We start from the raw sequence: 20495 nt of genomic DNA, 5'->3' as shown, positions 1-20495 counted from the left end.
TAGGCTGAATCAAACTTCTAGTCTGCTGTGGTGGCAAAGGCTGTTTACTTAATTTTTTCTTTTTGTTACTGGAAGACAGACCAACCAAGGGACTGGTAGTTTGTTCAATGGTAATGCCAAAAATGCTGCTTCCTTCCTGGGGAGGCTAAGTACAACAAGATGTTTAAAAAAGAAAAGCTACTTAAAGTAACTTTTTTCCAGTCAATACACATTAAAAACACACGTAATACACTTTGACCACCCTAGAAAGTATACAAAGTACAGTTTCTACACAGAAAAACTATTTTAAATAGGTTTTAACAACTTTTAAAATGACAAGAACAAAAGTGCACTCCCATTTAAAACTACACTTAAGTAGTGTGACAGTTAACAAAAACACACTATCTTAAAAATACTCTCCTTAACAGCAAAGTAACTTTACACAAAAAAGTAAATATGAAAGGCTCTTCCCCAAACAGAACTTATCTGCCCCACAATGGAACAGTGTTAGCTGAGTGTAGATCCTCAAAAGCTCACAGAGGAGTACTTTCTTAGGTGACAGGCAAGCTCTGAAGGGCTTGGCATCTAATCCTTATCTGCCCCACAATGGAACAATGTTAGCTGAGTGTCGATCCTCAAAAGCTCTCAGAGGAGTACTCTCTTAGGTGACAGGCAAGCTCTGAAGGGCTTGGCATCTAAACCTATCATTTAGTTATCTCAGCTTGATCTGTTTAATGGTTTAGGTGAGTGGAAGTTGCTTTGAAACTTTGGAAGCTGGCCAGCTGTTCCTTAGGCTATGACAGCAGCAATCAGTACGATGAACATCTGCATTTTATGACTTGTTTATTTATTAATCTGTGTTCTTTCTTGGTTTTCTTTAATAAAGTCGCTTCTTGTCATAAATAAAAAAAGAAACATATAATAGAATAGTTGCTTAACTCCTTGCACTAGTGTGCCTATCTCTTCTACTTATTTATTTATTTATTTATGTTTGTTTATTTGTTTATTTATTTGTGTATTTATTATGGTTTGCTGACCGGGATAGTCCACTGGGCCTGAAAGAGCCTGTTTTCAGTAGAGGCCTGGGGAGAAAAGCTCCACAGAAGTAGTCAATTATATAAAATTTTTATACAGAGTTATAGATAGTAAAACAGTAGAAACAAAACAAAGGATAATGTACAGTTAGTAAAGAGAAAGAGACAATAACATTTCTACTTCAAAACTGAGGTTCATACAATCAAACATTATTTACAGAGTGTAGGTAACTGTGCAGTAGTTATAGAAAGACAAGACAGTTTGATTCTAAGTAATGATTTACAAATATGAGATTTATGTAGTCAGACAATTATTTACAAAGTATAGGCACTCCAGATGAAAACATGAAACATTTTTTGACAGCTTGGCAGATGCATTAACAAAGAAAAGATCCTTTTCCAGAGCAACATTTAACAATTGTACTTTTACAATTTCAGGGAAAGTTTGAAGTCTTAATTAGACATTTCTTGCCATGACTTCCCCAGTAGCAGCAGCTCTGGAAACAGCATCCTCAGTATTAAACTCACATTTAAGTGAGTGCTTAATAATCTGAAATACAGAATTGACTATTTCCAAAAGACTGGATTTAACCTCTGAATTAGGAAGGCTAACTAAAGGTTGCTGCATATTAGCAAAAAATGAACAAGAGATACTGTGAGATATGAATTTGTCAATTTAAGACCCTAAAGGCTAAAGTAGAATAAGTATATATTTTTTTCCAAATCTGTCAAATGTTCTGCGATCCTCGTCATTAATGTCAATGTCATCATAAGAAAATATTATGGTACTCTGCATCAAAGGACATAATAGCTTGCTCAGTGGGAGGTTTCCTACAGAACCTATCATGCTTCCTAGAAGCCAGGGGTTGGGAATTTGGTGATAATGATGCAGAACAAGAATGCATCTTCTAATGCTGAAGGTAAAGACATAGGCCTATGGGAGTTCATAATGATGGGTCTGTAATACTTCTTTTGATAATCAAGACAACTTTAACTTCTTTTGAAAAAGTCCTTAATTTTTGAAACTGTATCACCAAAGGAATTTTTTTAATTTGGAAAATCTTAAGAGCAGGTATCCTCAGACTCAGATTCTCAAGAAGCGGGAGAAGAGTCTGTGAAACATAATCTTATCCTTTATAATCAGATTCAGACAAAACTTCTTCAGAAGATGGAAGTCTCTTCCAACACGAATAGAAAATGAAGAAGCAGGAAAGGATGGCTGAAAAAGGTGGATATATTTGAATAATCCTTGGGCAAAGTTTAACCAATTCTCCTACATCCCCTTTTTCAGTAGAGGCCTGGGGAGAAAAGCTCCACAGAAGTAGTCAATTATATAAAATTTTTATACAGAGTTATAGATAGTAAAACAGTAGAAACAAAACAAAGGATAATGTACAGTTAGTAAAGAGAAAGAGACAATAACATTTCTACTTCAAAACTGAGGTTCATACAATCAAACATTATTTACAGAGTGTAGGTAACTGTGCAGTAGTTATAGAAAGACAAGACAGTTTGATTCTAAGTAATGATTTACAAATATGAGATTTATGTAGTCAGACAATTATTTACAAAGTATAGGCACTCCAGATGAAAACATGAAACATTTTTGACAGCTTGGCAGATGCATTAACAAAGAAAAGATCCTTTTCCAGAGCAACATTTAACAATTGTACTTTTACAATTTCAGGGAAAGTTTGAAGTCTTAATTAGACATTTCTTGCCATGACTTCCCCAGTAGCAGCAGCTCTGGAAACAGCATCCTCAGTATTAAACTCACATTTAAGTGAGTGCTTAATAATCTGAAATACAGAATTGACTATTTCCAAAATACTGGATTTAACCTCTGAATTAGGAAGGCTAACTAAAGGTTGCTGCATATTAGCAAAAAATGAACAAGAGATACTGTGAGATATGAATTTGTCAATTTAAGACCCTAAAGGCTAAAGTAGAATAAGTATATATTTTTGTCCAAATCTGTCAAATGTTCTGCGATCCTCGTCATTAATGTCAATGTCATCATAAGAAAATATTATGGTACTCTGCATCAAAGGACATAATAGCTTGCTCAGTGGGAGGTTTCCTACAGAACCTATCATGCTTCCTAGAAGCCAGGGGTTGGGAATTTGGTGATAATGATGCAGAACAAGAATGCATCTTCTAATGCTGAAGGTAAAGACATAGGCCTATGGGAGTTCATAATGATGAGTCTGTAATACTTCTTTTGATAATCAAGACAACTTTAACTTCTTTTGAAAAAGTCCTTAATTTTTGAAACTGTATCACCAAAGGAATTTTTTTAATTTGGAAAATCTTAAGAGCAGGTATCCTCAGACTCAGATTCTCAAGAAGCGGGAGAAGAGTCTGTGAAACATAATCTTATCCTTTATAATCAGATTCAGACAAAACTTCTTCAGAAGATGGAAGTCTCTTCCAACACGAATAGAAAATGAAGAAGCAGGAAAGGATGGCTGAAAAAGGTGGATATATTTGAATAATCCTTGGGCAAAGTTTAACCAATTCTCCTACATCCCCTTTTGAGAAGAAAAATGATTGATCTTTTGCATGCACTTTTTCAGACTGTCCTGAAGTATGGTCTTCAGTGTCAAAGTCATAGTTTGGACCTCAATTAGTGACCTGCCAAGATCTTCCCTCATCAGTACCTCATTTATGCCTCCATTATCATCAGACAGGATAATAAGCAGCTCTCACTTCTTGGCTGATTTTGCCTAACAAAATGTCTGTTTGGACATGCAAGGGTCCTGGGTCATAGCAACTTCTGGAGGGGACACAGTACAGGGCTCTGGAGGAACAAACTGACAGTTCAAATACTGCACAAGTGCTTCAGTGGAATCATCAGCCACAGACTGTACAAGTGGGTGGATGTACGGATGGATGTATGGGTTCTGTCACTCACCTTTCTTGTCAACTTTTTCTTTTCTCAGCTGGACAGGGAAGATCCACTGCTGGGGAATGTGTCGATATGGCAGCCTACACCAAGACTCTCAGATATCTTTTCTAAATAAACACATGGGCAGAATATAGCCTATTCCTAACTGCCTTTGAAGTGAAAGAAAGGGGAATAGGACATGACCTGATGTTGTGTTCCTCTACTAAACAAAATACACAATTAGAATGAGAGTCTGTCTACAGGATTTGGCATCCACAGCTACACTTGCCTTTTCAGACATATATAAGCCAATACTATATATAAAACTAAAGGCAAAATGGAATTTTCCCCAGTGAGATACTTACCTGCCTGGAGTCTTAGTAGCTGAAGTCAACCATCAGTACTACAATGCACAAAGCTTATGAACTTCTGCTTAGCACACTAACAGCACAGGATGGAAATGCTGTGTCCAGATAGATTTGAGACACCTCTGAATCTTCCTCATATGGAGTTTGGCCCAAGGAATTATTTGAATAGTGGAAATCAAATAACCCAGGCCTCTCAAAACCTCTCTAGCTGAGGTCACATCTAAGATAAGAACAGACTGCAAGTGTCCCTTCAGGAACAGCACTTTGTCTTGAGGGGAAAGGCAGTCATTGACACAGAGTTCAGCCTGCAAACCAGAAACACCAGATCCTGAGAAGAAACCATAATGGACTTTTTGAAATTTTAGGTGAATTCCAGGTGGTGAAGTAGGTTAATTGTAAAGATGAGGTCCACTAGAAGCGTCTCTCTCATAAGAGTCTGAAGAAGCATGTTGCCTAAACATGGAAAAATCTGAACTCCTTGTTGATCTAAGGGCTTTGAGATGGCCATAGCAGAATCAATACTCAAAGGCCAAGGCAAGATGGAAGCCGGAAAAGAAACCAAAGCATCTCTGGAAAATGTTGTTTTCTTCTCCTGGAAAGGGAGTGTCCAATGAGCCAGAACCCTGGTCCAAGACAATACTGTAAGTACTTTCAAATTATTTTTCTCTAAATAAAGTAAAAGGGCATTTTGCCTACTTCTAGGGGTCTTAAGAGTGAAAGATGAACAAAGTAGACAAGCCCAAGTGTTGTGTTCTTCCCCTAGACAGAAGAGACAAGATGTCTGGTGATCTCTACATGGTATTTGACACCCACGTGAGCACTTTCCTTTTCTCCTAGACATACATTCTGACAGAAAAACTATACTATTTTCACAAAAATGGAAGGTAGTTTCCAACAGGGTACTTATCTGACCACTTTTAGATAACTAGCCAACTGGTGAACCTATGAATTTGGTGCTAAGAGCAAAACTTGCTAGCTACTTCAATGGCAAGAAAGTTCTAATAATTTAGCACCCATACATCTGTTCTTATACCAGTTCATTCTCAAGGTCTGTCATACAAGTGTAGTGAAGGTGCTCTAAAATTTGAAAGCTGGCCAGATGTATGATCCTTGACAGGATACATCCCATACAACTTAGGCTTTTGCAACTGTGATCTAATGATGAATATCTTAAGGTCCATTGTGACAGCAGGGTAGCACCAAAGACTTTGAAGTGCTGGCTGAATCAGGGCCTCATTAATGGACATGAAAAACATACTGCTGTCCACTAATGCTATCACTGATGGTCTCTTTAGACTGTGTTTCTGCACTTCAGTAAACTGTCAGTATTAACTGATACAGATACCGTTCATCTGTCCATTTTTTTTATTTTGGTGGGACACCCCTAATTTGTTCTCAATTTTCTGCTCTATCACTCCTAAAACTGGCAATAATTTTGAGAATTTTTAAGTTAATAGTACCAGCATTTAAAGACAGCCTAATTTGAGGCCTTTTCCTTAATTCATTTTTGTTTTGTCTGTAAATCCAGAGATAAAAGTTGAGAGGTAATTTAGTGTTGCTCTTACTTAGGTGGCATCTCATACAGATATTTTATTAATTTACATAAAACCTTGTTCTGCCACAGAAGAAATTTTCAGCACAAGATGACTATGTACCAAAGTTTTGGAGATAAATTAATCTTTCTACTAAGAGTCATAATCCCTGTTTATTCACCCAGGGCAGCCCTAATGATTCCCCAAAGGAAATACCCAACAAGAGAAAAAAATGACCGATGGAATATTTAGAAATAATTCTCAGAAAAGTTAATTCAGTGAAAAGGTATAGGTATACAGCACAGAAATCAATATAAAGTGGCATTACACCCTGAAACCACTTATTTTTTTCATGAGCAGACTGGTAACTTGTAGGATTGACAATATGAAAATATTTGCCATTTGTCTCTAAGTGCAGAGCAGAACAGTTTACTCAAGAGTTTTGATAGACCATCTTGTCATTTACAGAAGCTTCTCCAAAACAAGTACTCAGGTAAATAATATCTTGTAATATTTCTGACTATCTAATAGGTGCCAATTTATTAATACCGTAATGCAACATTATACTTCTATAACTAGACTTCAGGTAAATGCAATATAGCTTATATGATATATCTCAAGCCAAACTATTTAATATTTTTGGGAAATGAGGGCTTATTTTTTTCTTTTTCTTTTTTTTTTTTTGTATTTTCTTTCTGATCCCTGGCAAATACTGCTATTACAAAGTCTTGCTTGCCCCAAAAGTCTCATATTTTCCCTTCCTATCCCCAGCAATAACAAATACCAGGAAGGAAAAGGTTAGAGTCAAGGAACTTGGCCATCCTCCTGTGGATGTGTTGGAGATTATGGATGCTCACACATCTCTGTCAACAACAAACACTGTACTATGTCAGCGATGCTGAGTCTCACTGCAGATAAACATTTCTGCAGACCTATCTGATAGAATTGACTGGTTAGTCTGTGCTTTTTAGTCACTTGTGCTGAAGAATACACTTCAGGGCCTTACCCAAGAAGACACTCCTACAGCATGATGTGACCAACTGTCCAGCCTGGAATGGGTGAGCTTATGCCAGCCAGTCAGTCCTACCCATCCCTGGCTTGTTTCCTCCAGTGCTCAAGCCAGGAACTGAGCATGGATCATTAGTGGTGCAGTCAGAGCCCAATCACTCTGTACCATGAAGTCAGCTAGTGGAAATGAATATTTGAGAAATAGCTGAAAAGGAAATGAAAATGAAAATACAGTTCTGCAAAATATATTCTCTTGTAAATAGGAAAGAAAGCAAAAGTCGTTTTTAACTTCCACATGGGGTGTTAAAGTTTCTTCTTATTAACAGTTTCCTTAGTATTGCATAACCAAACTCACATGATTACTTAGCAAAATGAATCAGATCAATGTAGTGAGATTCTCAACTTAAGAAGCTTCATAAAATGTTCTTTGTCCCTCCGACCATCTACCACACTATTCAGCTACACAGCTGCTTTTATGTATAATACAAAACACTATGTATATCTGAATAAATTGACTTACCTTTGGCAATTCACAACAGAACAAATTACCTTAAAAGTGATACTTTTATAATGTCATTTTTACACACCTACATAGATCCACAGTCTTGTTCTTCTGCCTTGATAGTCTGGTTACACTTGGTTCCCCAGCTATAATGAGTTCGTTATTTTCGGTAATAACACCAGCGCAGACATTTCCTAAGGCTTCTCCATATCTGGGGGAAGTAATGAAATAGGTCCGCTTTCTTAAAGGATCATAGCAAAAGCTAGCCTCTGCATAACTACCATGTCTGGATTTAATTCCCAAACCATTATTGCCAATGCAAAGCAGCAGTTCTGTAGTTTCCATGCCATACCGAAGAGTGAGAGTATGCTCTCTGGATCTGTGGATGCATTCTAAAGCACTTTCAAACATGCCTAGACATTCTGAGTTACTTACAAGTGCAGTATTCCTTCTAAGCACTTCGCTAAGGAATGTGGGGCTTACAAGAGTTAGTCTTACTTGTTTAAGGAGCTTTGGAAAGTGCTCTGCTCTTGTCTTTCTGTTGAAATTCACCCATCTAAGAACCAAGTCCAAAATGCTTTCCTCACGTGAAACATTGAGATCGTCTGACTGGATTAGTGATAGCAACTGATGAACTTCAACTTCTAGTATTTCTTCCTGTAGGCACACCTCAGCAAAATGCCGATATAAATATTTTTTTGCTAAAGAAGATAATTCTTCTGCTCCAAGCTGCACTGCAAAATAGTAAATTCCTATGCAATTGGAAGCATCCATATGATCCACCATGTATCTCTGGCAAGCAGTAAAGATGTCTTCCATTTGAAAAAGGTATGCAGTCACAGCAATGCCTTGGACACTGGAATTGGTAAAATGTAAATCTGAACTGTACATATAATTTAGAATAACAGATACACTCTCTGCTGTTGTTTCATATAATATCACTTCCTTCTTGTTGCATTCTTGTAAACCACATGTAAACATTGCTTTAAAGTATGGACTAAATGAAGACAAAACAAGCCTATGACATGGAAACTGCTCTCCTTCTGCCACTAAAATCACATCAATTAATTCAGACGACTCTTTTAATCTGTTAATTCGATTTAACAAATTCAGGCCATGCTTACACCTTCTACTCTCTTTATCACTGCAATCCATGGCACAATCTAAAGGTGTTTCCACAGTTCTTCAGTTATGTTCTCCACCAGAATATACACAGACACTAGTAGTTACACTGAGTTGCTTAGATGGCTAATAAGAAAAATTTAAATGTCTTCAGAATGTCACAATCATGTACTTCAGCAGTTGTTAAAACCATTTCTAAGAGTTCATCAGACAGAGAAAGTATCCCAAAAGAAGCGGAATCAACCTAGAAAAAAAGAAAATGGTTTTAGAACATTGCTCTGTGGCACATCAGACAATACAAAGAGTTATCAACTACTTACAAATATTGAGCTATACATTTTTAATCTGTTGCTTCACAGAAAGCAGCCATAATCTTTCCAAAATCTGAAGGCCCATTTTAATAAAACATCCTGAAAATATGTATTTTAAGAAGTGGCAGGACAGAACAAAGTTGTAACCACAGTCACCAAGGTCAGGTACCTAAGCATGTATAAATTGTAACATGAAAAAAGTACCAAAACTGCTACGGATAAAAACACAAAATAAACTTTAATATGTAGATAAGCACTTTGGGATGACGTCCGCACCCTTCTTCAAATCTCATTCATTAAAAAATCTCAATGTCTATTTAAAAAATCAACAATCAGTCAGAATAATGTAGAATCTACCCACCCATATGATGCAAAACTCTCTCATTCAAAAATAAAAAAGCATACAATTTGAATAATCTAGTCAAATAAAGCAGATCATATACTATGTCATAAACAAAAGCCAAGCAATAAAAGTAAAACTTCCCATTCCTAAAAAACGAGGCAAATCACTTAGACTATCAAACTAAAACTAATAATCACTGTCAACATCACAATACATTAATAAATATTTTGTGAAACAACTCAAACATCTGAATAAAATTAGTGGTTGCACTGCCATGTTCTTTATTACAACAGCCAACACGACAGTGTATTACATTTTCATCTGCACCCTTAGATAAAAACCAAAGCATGTACTAATGATAGCTGTAAAGTTCATAATCAGAAATAGACAATGAGAGTAGCTGTTCAGTGTGCCGTGTTATGAAATGAACAGTGTAATGAGCAGCAGCTCAGTAAGCCATTTGTTTCAAAGGCACATGGAATGCCACTGAGTGATGACACTGTAATTTAACTGGGGGCTATGGCAGGATGTAGGATGCATTTTAAAACAGCCCTGTACATTCTACGAGATCCTGGAGTAACTTGCAGAGGTCAAGAAAGTACAGTTGTATAAGCAAAATTATCATAACCACAGATGTTCTAATAGATCATGTTTGCAGTAGCCTAAGCTATATGGGTCTTATCTCACTGCTTACAAACTATTAGAGATGCTGGTGAAGAAGAATTCAGCATTTGAAGAAAATTGGAAATCGCCGGTAATTAACTTTAACAGAATAGTAGTTTGGTCCATATTTGGTGTGTGAGACTCCAGAGGAGAGTCCAGATGCTTCCTTTTCCTTAACATCTTCCTGAGGACACTTACAGCAGACTCATTTTAGCGTGAGAGAGAAGAATATAAACTGGATGCTGTCTATGTGTGGCTTTGTGGTGATTTTCAATCCCTCTACCTCTCTGGACAGAAAATGAGAGAGCCAAGGATTTGGATATGAGAACATAGTGATGTGGAGTCAGATTCAACTCAGACTCCTGGGCAAGTCAGCCAGCAAGAAATGTTACTTCTTAGCCAACTTTGATTGTTCCAGGGGTCAACTTTAAAGCTCTCAGCACTACAAAAAAAAATGTGATATGGATGAGATTGGCACTAATTGGAATAGAATGATTCTGACAGCTTGAGCCTTGACACAGGGAAAGGAGTGACTACTGAGCATTGCTTCAGTCAAACAGTCAAGCAGACGCAAACACTGATGCTGTCAAAGTTCAAAAAGGCCCGGGAGCATTGGAGCCAGAGCTGTCACCATCCTGCCAACATCAAAGACTTCTTCAGGGCCAGTGAACTTTCATACCAAAAAGGTCTGTGCCACAGTCACCAGCATGGAAGCAGAGAGTGACACAAAAAGAGGAACTGGGGCTGACACTGTTGTAGGGAGCTGCAGGTAAACTATCAGTTCCAACTCAATCAACTGTAAAAAGGGGACCAATAAGGGGAGCAGTGGATGTGAGACAGTGATTGGGACCTTTCTTGCTGCCCTGCAAACTGAGTGACAAGAGAGGATGGCCACCTCTACCCTGACAAGAACCCTCATCATTTCCTCCCAATCCAAATTAATAGCTACTGGGGACTATAGGGCTTTGAAGGAACAGACAGAAAGAAAAAGGAGAAAGGCTTGGACCCTAAATATCTGCACAGCTTATTTTCTGAAGAAAATATACTGAAGTTTTTTTCTTGGGGGAAGGGTTCTAACTGAAAAAAACACTGATACTGAAAGGTGATATGAATCCACCTCTTGTGCTGGTCTCTTGGGAGGAGAAACTTCAGTACAGGGTACTTTTGGCAATGAGGGGGAAGACCTGGCTATATCCCCAGCCACCCCACACTCTTCAAGCTTTGTCCTCTCTGTTATGTACCTTAAAATCTGAAGAAAAGTCACTACTTTGTAAGTCCTTGAGTATTAACTCATTTTGTCTTTCTTAGAGGGTTCTCGACCTAAATTCTTTGCAAATGCCGTAATGGATAACTACATGTTACACCATAGGGAAACCACTCATAGGGCATGTTTGCCTGGGGTGGGAACTTTGTTCCACTATTCAAGCATTACCTAAACCATGACACCTTGACTTTCCCATGAGGAGAAGCCAAGGAGAAGAATGGCTAGATAATGTAAATCAGCAGCTGGCACTAACAGAGTAATAGGCCAGTGGGAAGAAAAACAACACTGAAACAGCCCAAAAGGAAGCACATGATTAAAACAAGCTTTTCAAACAAGACTAACAAACTGCTCAGAAGGTTAAAGTACACAAAATAATGGTGACCTGACTGGGAATAAAGAAGGCTGACAAAAATACCACTGAATAAGTTAAATGACATAGAAGACTGAAAAACAATAAGGAAAGCTCTGACCTTAGATGTGTCAGAGCACAGGAAAAAAAAAAGAATGCACCAAAAGCACTTCTGAAGAATATTCCAGGGAGTCTGGGATTGTTGTTTAATGTGACCAGGAAATAAAACAAACAAGATCTAGAAGAAGAGGGAGGCAAAGATCATTATGAGAATAATTATAGGAGTTTCAGCCTGAGAAAATCTTAAAAGATACTGAATGACTAATCTCCAGCAGTCAAACTAAATGACCACGAAACTAATAAAAATGAAAAAAGAGAAAAAGCACCACGCTTGGAGACCAAAACTGATGTGTTAGCGCTTTCATTTACTAAAAATATGTAAACTTCTTCAGACAATTCACAAACAAGTAATCAACTCTTAAATATTTTAAGAAACATGACATCATTTCCTAAAACAACCTTACCCCAATTTAAAGTGAAAAAACATAAACTACAAAAGACATAAATAAATTCATAATTACAATATTAAATTACTTTCTCATAAAATTAAAGATGTTTCCTATCTAAGTAAAGCTTTAAGTTTTAAAATGCTTTTAATAGAGATTACATCATTAAGACCTGACGGAACTGAAGCGTTTAACTTCAACTGCCATAAGACTTCTTTTTCTTCAAGTCTCAAACTAATCGGCCCACCTCTTTCATTATCAGATATTTTTTCGATAACAATGAATAAAAATTCATGCTCAGGACATAATAGAATGTGCCTAGCTAGGGCATTGGTAGAGTTCCCTTTATTAATTGCGTAATAATGTTCATAAATTCTGTTCCTTAGTGGTCTATCCATTTTCCCTATATAAAAAGCCTGACATTTAGAGCACATACTAAGATAGACCACTCCCCTAGTGTTACAATTAAACTTCCCATTGATGTAAAACTTTCTTCCTTTTACTATGAATGAGTTACTCACTTTTATATACTTGCACCAGTGACAATTTTCACATTTGAACATCCCACTATGTGGACGGTACACATTGGACTTATTATTTTCCAAGAGTGTTTTCAAGTTACACCCCTTACGAAAACCTACATTTAAGTTGCACAGGAAGGAATATAGCCAGAACCTATTGGAGTTTGACCCGTGCAGGAACTATGACAGGAGTTGGACAGGGAGCATGCTTTCAGACGCAGTGCTGGGGCATACTGGAATCCAGGGTCATGGCTGGGCTCCTTGTTAAAAACCATGATGAGAGACTGCTCCAGGGCCAGTACCATGGCATTGAATACAAGTCTGAGGCCTGTGACCATCTGGCATGTGAGCTCACCAATGCACTGGAATTCCCTGCACTAGTCAGCAGGTGTGCCATCATTATGATGACCTGAAGCAGAGAAAGGGGGTACTCTTGGACCAATGGATCCAAGATGCTCAGGACGGGAATGCCCCAGAAGTTTGTAAGTATAGGAACCATTGCTTTATGAAATTCTAGCATGAATATGTGACAGACAGGTACTCATGATGATGTGTTTCCCTTCTCACAGCTGCAGAAAAGAGGACTCACAAATTAGAGTCCCATGTAGGGTGCCTAGTAAGGATGTGCAGACAGTGTGGTGAGCACAGACCTATATTGCAATATATAGTACAATAAATAAGAAAGAGTACATTGTTTACCGCCAGTAGGTATAGTGTGTTCTGAGTGTACTGCAATAAATGCATTCTTAGACCAACACTGATACAACTGAGTAATGCTAGGTACTGTGCAATACAGATGAAGGAATCAAACAAGCTACTATTGATGAAAGAAAGCTAATACTGTAGTAACAGTGTGCAGGAATGACAAGTATATACTGTATTAATACTAAGGATCTTGCAATAAAGTACAACGTGACTGAAACTGTGAAGATAATAAATTACATTCATTCATCATCTGCAGGATATGCAGTACAACTGAAATCAGAATTTTGAATGTAATAAACCATTGTGTCATGTCACCCTCAATAAATTTCTTTCCTCCAACTGTTGTGTTTAATCTGCTCTGTTGTTTCCCTGAAAAACAATTGCACAGGTGCTCCACAGCAAATATGGCTATGACACCATGAAGTGAGTGAAGTTTGGCTGATAAGGACCTGTTATGCTAAAGTGTAGATGTGGAGCTGTACAGCAAGATACAATGCAATTTGTTATATAAAAAACAAACACCACCATGCTCTGGGTCTGACGGCTGATAGAATATAGACTCCTCAAGCACTAAAATGCAGGAAATCAATTCAAAACAGTTCAAAACACGATCACCAACTGTAGTATAAAATCCAAGCAGTTTATTGGTATAAAACTGTTAGCGCTTTCACCCTTAGGCTTCTTCAGACAGGTACAAAAGAAAAGCATGCCTATTCCAATTTAAATACTGGAGCACTGTTGTTGATAGGTTAAACCCAAACACATGTCAAACACTAATTACTATACATCTAATTGACTGCTCAATGTATATTAAAGACACAGTACTTCAAATTCAACAAGGCTAACAAGCGCTGAATGTTAAAAGCAAAAATAAAAATGATAAAAACATTATACAACATATAAGAACTGTCACATGGACAGCATTTACATATATCATCATCAAAAACATCAAATACATCATCAAAAACATTATGGTCTAAAACATCTCCTTTTCCTTAACACAGGGGTTATATTGACCTTATCATTAAGTCCTGGGAACTTATCTGCCCTACATCTGATGATCCATTGCATCTCTCTCTCTAAGGTATAATTAATAATGTCCCCCCTCTCTTACTAGGACATACTACCTCTATAACACAAAATGAGAAAGTATGCTGCGGGCCAGTAACTATAACATGTCTGGCTAAGGCATTCGTGGTGTTGGCTATCCTGATCTGATACATATGTTCCCTCACCCGCTCCTCAAGGTCCTATTAGTTTTGCCTATATAGAGCGAGGTGCAGGAGCACCTAGCCAAATAGACTACATTAGAATCTAAGCAATTGGTACCTGTAGAAAACTTGAACTCATAATTGGTAACAGGATGGGTGAATGAATCCCTAGTATCTATAAACCCACACTGGTTACAATTACCACATGGGTGTGTATTCCATGTTGATCCATTTATACGTCCTACAACTGGTGGTACAGGCCTATGACATAGCATACTCTTGAGGTTGGGTTTATTCTTATAGCTAATAGAAGGTTTCAAACCCACAATCCCCTTGACCACAGGATCCAGAGTCAAGATCTCCCATCTATCTTCCATAAACCTCCTAATAGACCTGGCATCCTTAGTATAACAAAGGGGGGCTCTAACGATACCTTGTGGGAGCCCATTGCCTATAGGTACAGCATCATCGACTGCCCCTAATTCTGAAAAATAGGGTCTGGCCACAGTACTACGTAACGAATCCACCTCTATTTTCATCCTATTAAAAGCAACTGAGTCATAACCTCGGGACAGGAACATCTCTCCCATTTTCTTTAACTAAAGTAGTAAAATACTGATAGATATCATTCTCAATTTTATACCTACCAAATGTGGGGATTTAGTGGAATCAATAGTAGATTTGAAAACTTTTGTAAGGAATGTACAACTCAAAGTAGATTTCCAATCATCCCATGAAGAGGTGAGAGAAGTGAGATTTATAGAGAACAGTGTGTATCAACCACAGTTACACCCTTTGTTAGACACCTACTCACGCCTGGTTGAGAATGATATCTATCAGTATTTTACTACTAACAGACGCTGTAGGTACTCGTCTAATTTGAGTATGAAGCAGCGACAGGCCTTAGAGAATTTAAAACATGACCCTGAAATTGTTATTAGACCGGCAGATAAGGGTGGTCCTATTGTATTGATGGATACAGAGGCATACGTGTATTGTATGCAAACACTACTGACCACAGATTCATTTTATACGAAGGTTGATATGATGTTGGTGACAGAGAAGGTGTTTGCAGTTTATGGGATGTTGGATGACATGGTTTTGAACTATGACATCACAGATGAGCTTTATAATTATTTGAAGGTGAAGAATCCACATATACCCATAATACAAGGGTTACCCAAGGTACATAAGTCTATAGATCCACCTCCAATGAGACCTATTGTCTCGGGGCAGGGATGGTTGACCGAACCGATGTCCATTTACATAGAATACTACTCTAGACCATTGGTAGACAAGTGTGTCCATATTCTTAAAGATAGCAAACAGTTTCTGATAGATTTGTATGATTTTATGAAGGATGTGGAACCTAATAATAAGTTTCTAATGGTAACGCTCGATGTGGTGAGTTTGTTTACCATTATACCCAATGAGGTAGGGGTCCAGTTCTATCTTAACCACTTACATAAGAACTCTAGTTACACGAACAGGTTTATAGATTTACTATCTTTGTTTTGGAAACTGTACTCACCAATAATGTGTTTATGTTTGGTGAGGATATGTACCTGCAGAATGATGGCGTAGCTATGGGCACTTCATGTGCCAATAGCTATGCCAACATAGTTATGGCAGAGTGGGAGGATCAGTATTTGTTTGGTTCTAGTGGTTTTAGAGACCATGTGAAGTTTTATAGGAGATTTGTAGATGACCTCTTCCTCGTTTGGTGTGGTTCTCTAGAGGAATTGTTGTTATTTGTTCATAATGTTAACCACTCCACTGGATTTTTGAAGTTCACACTTGGCTACTCAGAGGATGTTATCTCTTTCTTAGATGTGGATATTCGTAGACTGCCAGGTGGACTGATTAATACTTCTATACATAGGAAACCATGCTATCGGAACGCACTCCTGCATAGGAGTAGTATGCATCCTACCTATGTGTTTGAAAATGTCATGAAAGGACAAATCATGAGGGCTTCAAGGTTGAATCCCTCTGATATGGGTTACTCCCGAGAGCTATAAGAATAAACCCAACCTCAAGAGTATGCTATGTCATAGGCCTGTACCACCAGTTGTAGGACGTATAAATGGATCAACATGGAATACACACCCATGTGGTAATTGTAACCAGTGTGGGTTTATAGATACTAGGGATTCATTCACCCATCCTGTTACCAATTATGAGTTCAAGTTTTCTACAGGTACCAATTGCTTAGATTCTAATGTAGTTTATTTGGCTAGGTGCTCCGCCTGCACCTCGTTCTATATAGGCAAAACTAATAGGACCTTGAGGGAGCGGGTGAGGGAACATATGTATCAGATCAGGATAGCCAACACCACGAATGCCTTAGCCAGACATGTTATAGTTACTGGCCCGCAGCATACTTTCTCATTTTGTGTTATAGAGGTAGTATGTCCTAGTAAGAGAGGGGGACATTATTAATTATACCTTAGAGAGAGAGATGCAATGGATCATCAGATGTAGGGCAGATAAGTTCCCAGGACTTAATGATAAGGTCAATATAACCCCTGTGTTAAGGAAAAGGAGATGTTTTAGACCATAATGTTTTTGATGATGTATTTGATGTTTTTGATGATGATATATGTAAATGCTGTCCATGTGACAGTTCTTATATGTTGTATAATGTTTTTATCATTTTTATTTTTGCTTTTAACATTCAGCGCTTGTTAGCCTTGTTGAATTTGAAGTACTGTGTCTTTAATATACATTGAGCAGTCAATTAGATGTATAGTAATTAGTGTTTGACATGTGTTTGGGTTTAACCTATCAACAACAGTGCTCCAGTATTTAAATTGGAATAGGCATGCTTTTCTTTTGTAACTGTCTGAAGAAGCCTAAGGGTGAAAGCGCTAACAGTTTTATACCAATAAACTGCTTGGATTTTATACTACAGTTGGTGATCGTGTTTTGAACTGTTTTGAATTGATTTCCTGCATTTTAGTGCTTGAGGAGTCTATATTCTATCAGCCGTCAGACCCAGCGCATGGTGGTGTTTGTTTTTTGCATTTATCTTTTATCCATTGCGATAGCTGGGTCTAGTTTCCGTAGTACCGGTGTGGTCTTTGTTTTTGTTGCAATTTGATATATGTTCTGCACTAAGATCTGAACCTTGAATAGTAATGTGTAATGTATTATAGTGTGTTTCCCTCAAGATTGTCTTCTGTTAACCTTTGCATTTTAGCTATATGTAGTCCTGAATATAGGTACACTGATGCAGGCAAGCATGAGACTGTAATAACTGGAGACTTCAAATATAGCATGTACAAATGTATATGGGTTGGGTATGCAACCCAGCACCCTGATATGATCTGTACAGATCACACATATTCACATCCACTAGGGGTTAAATGTGTACACCTGTATTCCAAGTATTAATACACAGCTCAACTACTATCTCTGTCATGCATGAATCTCATACATGTATGTTCAACTGTCACTGCAGTCTTCTGTGACACTCTGCTGATATTACCAGGTCAGACTTTGTAACCAAGTAAGTTTTAGGCACAAATCAGTCAAGCAGCACACAGCAGTGGGTCAGTAGATCAGTGTGATAAGAAATAGATATGTTGTTCATTTCTGCATAGACAGACCGGGGTTTGAATCCAGGGACTGGTACTAAGATATATTTATAGTAACATTCAGTTGTAGAAACAGTCATGTAGTGTTAACAGATATTTTCTCCACAGGGCCTACAGGTAAAGAAATGTTTGTATTAGATGTATGAAGGGTATACCAATAAACTATGTACAGGTGTACTAGTGTATGTCTGGTGCATCTGTGAATGTGTGACGATAGTCCAACCCCATGCCTGAAAGTGACAGCTAGATAGGTATATACAACATGCACTCTTCCTGATACATGTCTCTCAAGTGTCACACTGTCACGGCTAGTGATAACTGTTGCCAATAACCTTGGACACAGATATAAATCCAGTTGAAGTATGCCAGTAGCACACTCACACAACACCAGTGCAGCGTGCACCCTGTTAGTCATATATGTAACCCTGACATGTATGAGTCTCCTGTAGTTATGTACCTATAGTTCTCACAGCTTGGACCATACCATTCCAGTTCGGCAGCTTAACAGGTATGTACGTGCTACAGAAGCTAAAGGGTACAGGTAGATGTAAAGTAAGGGCAGACCTATAGAGTACAGAGCAGCACTGTTGTGCAAAATATAGCCTATACAGTTGTTAATGGAATTTTTTCTCTCCCCCCACCACTTATCTGCATCACTAATTATTATTCATATACTACAGATATGCTGTTCTCAAAACCTAATGTTGGGACTTGTGTTGTATTATGGTTCATATATTTCAATGGTTGCATACAAACATACCTTGTTGAAATTCCACTGTTATTGGCCTCTTGACTTAACTGTTACTGGCATGCTGTTACAATAATGACTGTTATTCCATTTATGCATGTGTTCTGTGTGCTATGCAATTCTATTGTTCTGGGTTAATAGGAACAGCCATGCATGCTGTTATACCTAATGTAGAAATGTTTTGCTCCTGGCTAACCAATACACTTTGACAAACCTCAACACCATAGCATGTTTGGGTACACCGATCCCAGTGGATCTGCCTGTCCCACTTCATCTGGTCATGACACCAGGTTCCAGCACGTCTAGGACCCAACCTGGAGCTGCCTCCTCCACTGGTCCTGCACCACCCTCAGGCGGGACAACCTCAGGGGACAGGGCCCATCTCCCCTGGGCGTGGGTGTGGAGAGAATCCTGTCACCCGTAATCAGCCTTCATGGATGGTGTGCAGGGTCATCCAGCAGGATTTAGATGACCACCTGTGCCAGACAGAGGGCAGACTGACACACCTTCGAGGGGCAGCCTGGCCCCGGTGCCGAGCCCCCAGTACAACCACCTTTGGGACCGTGAAGGGGCAGCGGTGACTGCCAATGGGTGGGGACCTTAGTCCCACTGTTTCCATCTGGGGGCACTTGGTTCTCTGATTCCCAACCACCCTCTCAGTCCAAGGTGTTTACCCCACTCATATGTCATACACTGCCCCTGTCTGCTATCTTGTCTGTCTGCAAATGCAATCTCTCCTACCCACCTTACCTCCCCAAATGTACCTACAACCCTTCCCGAACATCCCACTCTCACCTTAAAAAAAAAAAAAAAGTACAACTGTCCCAAATAAATTTTGTCCCATACATAGCTCCCCATTTTGCACCAATGTAAACTGCCATTTATCAATTTCTCTATGAATTAATCAACAAAGTTATGTTGCCCACACCCATCCCTGTGGAGTGTGAGGCTCCAAATTCCAAATTGTCCACATCATGCACAGTTGTTGCTGCACAAGAAATGGAGAGCTATGGTTCTTTCCTACAATTGTCCTGCACATCCCTAACTGCCTTTCATAATGTTTTTCCCTCTGCTTCCCCCATTTCACCACTTTCCTATCACCCCTTTATTCTTTTCTTTTTTGAAAGTAGCGTGGGTTTAAGTGAGGATAAGCAGAGCTAAGCAAAGCTAAGCAGAGGTAAGTGCCGCTTGGCAGCACAGCGTGTGGCACAAACCCACAAAAATCCACCTAAAACTCCTTAAAACTGCTTTAATCACATTATCTGATGCTGACACTGTTCTGCCCAGCAATAAAATAACCAGCCCTGGCAAGTCTCAAACCCAGGGCCCTGTGCACTAGAGTCAGAGTAGCACAACACTAGGCCAAATCAGCTCTGGGGAATTGGTACTGCTTTTGTAAATATATCATGCAGTACAGTCATGTAACGTTAGAGAAAAAAGACACCACTGCCAAGTATTGAATCCAGAACCTTCTGAACTACGGTCAGAGCAATACACCACTGTATCAACTCAACTCTGGGGAATTAATGCTTTTTTTTCTAAATATACCATGCAGTACAGTGATGTAAAATTAGGGAAAAAAGATACTGTTGCCAAGTATTGCACCCAGGACCTTATCACCTACAACACAGTGCATTATACCAATAGGCCAACTGAGCTCTGGAGAAGAAGTAGTGATTTTACAAATATATTCTAATTGCCAGTGACACACTACTCCCATATATACTGGGACAAATCAAAGTGTACTTGGGCCTCTGACGCAGACAACAAACCAGTACGCAGACAAATAAATGCTTCTGGATGTACGGGAGGCCTACCGCATCAGGTAAAGCTGACAACTGCA

The 20495-nt window shown here is 38.6% G+C and overlaps 1 protein-coding gene across 1 annotated transcript in view; it reads right to left on the bottom strand.

Moving 5' to 3' along the window:
- The window catches only part of KBTBD12 (kelch repeat and BTB domain containing 12), a 1334674-nt gene that overhangs the window by 1238521 nt on the left and 75658 nt on the right, over positions 1-20495 (bottom strand). The window contains exon 2 of the mRNA XM_044078545.1: positions 7396-8676. Within this exon, the coding sequence (XP_043934480.1) occupies positions 7396-8465 (1070 nt within the window). The 5' untranslated portion in view covers positions 8466-8676. The remainder of the gene's footprint in view (positions 1-7395; positions 8677-20495) is intronic.

Source organism: Protopterus annectens, chromosome 7.part1 (genome assembly GCF_019279795.1).
Source record: "Protopterus annectens isolate FY-2018-M chromosome 7.part1, PAN1.0, whole genome shotgun sequence".
In the NCBI taxonomy this organism is placed as follows: domain Eukaryota; kingdom Metazoa; phylum Chordata; order Ceratodontiformes; family Protopteridae; genus Protopterus; species Protopterus annectens.
Note: the sequence above shows the minus strand (reverse complement) of the source record. Positions and strands in the feature narration are given on the sequence as shown.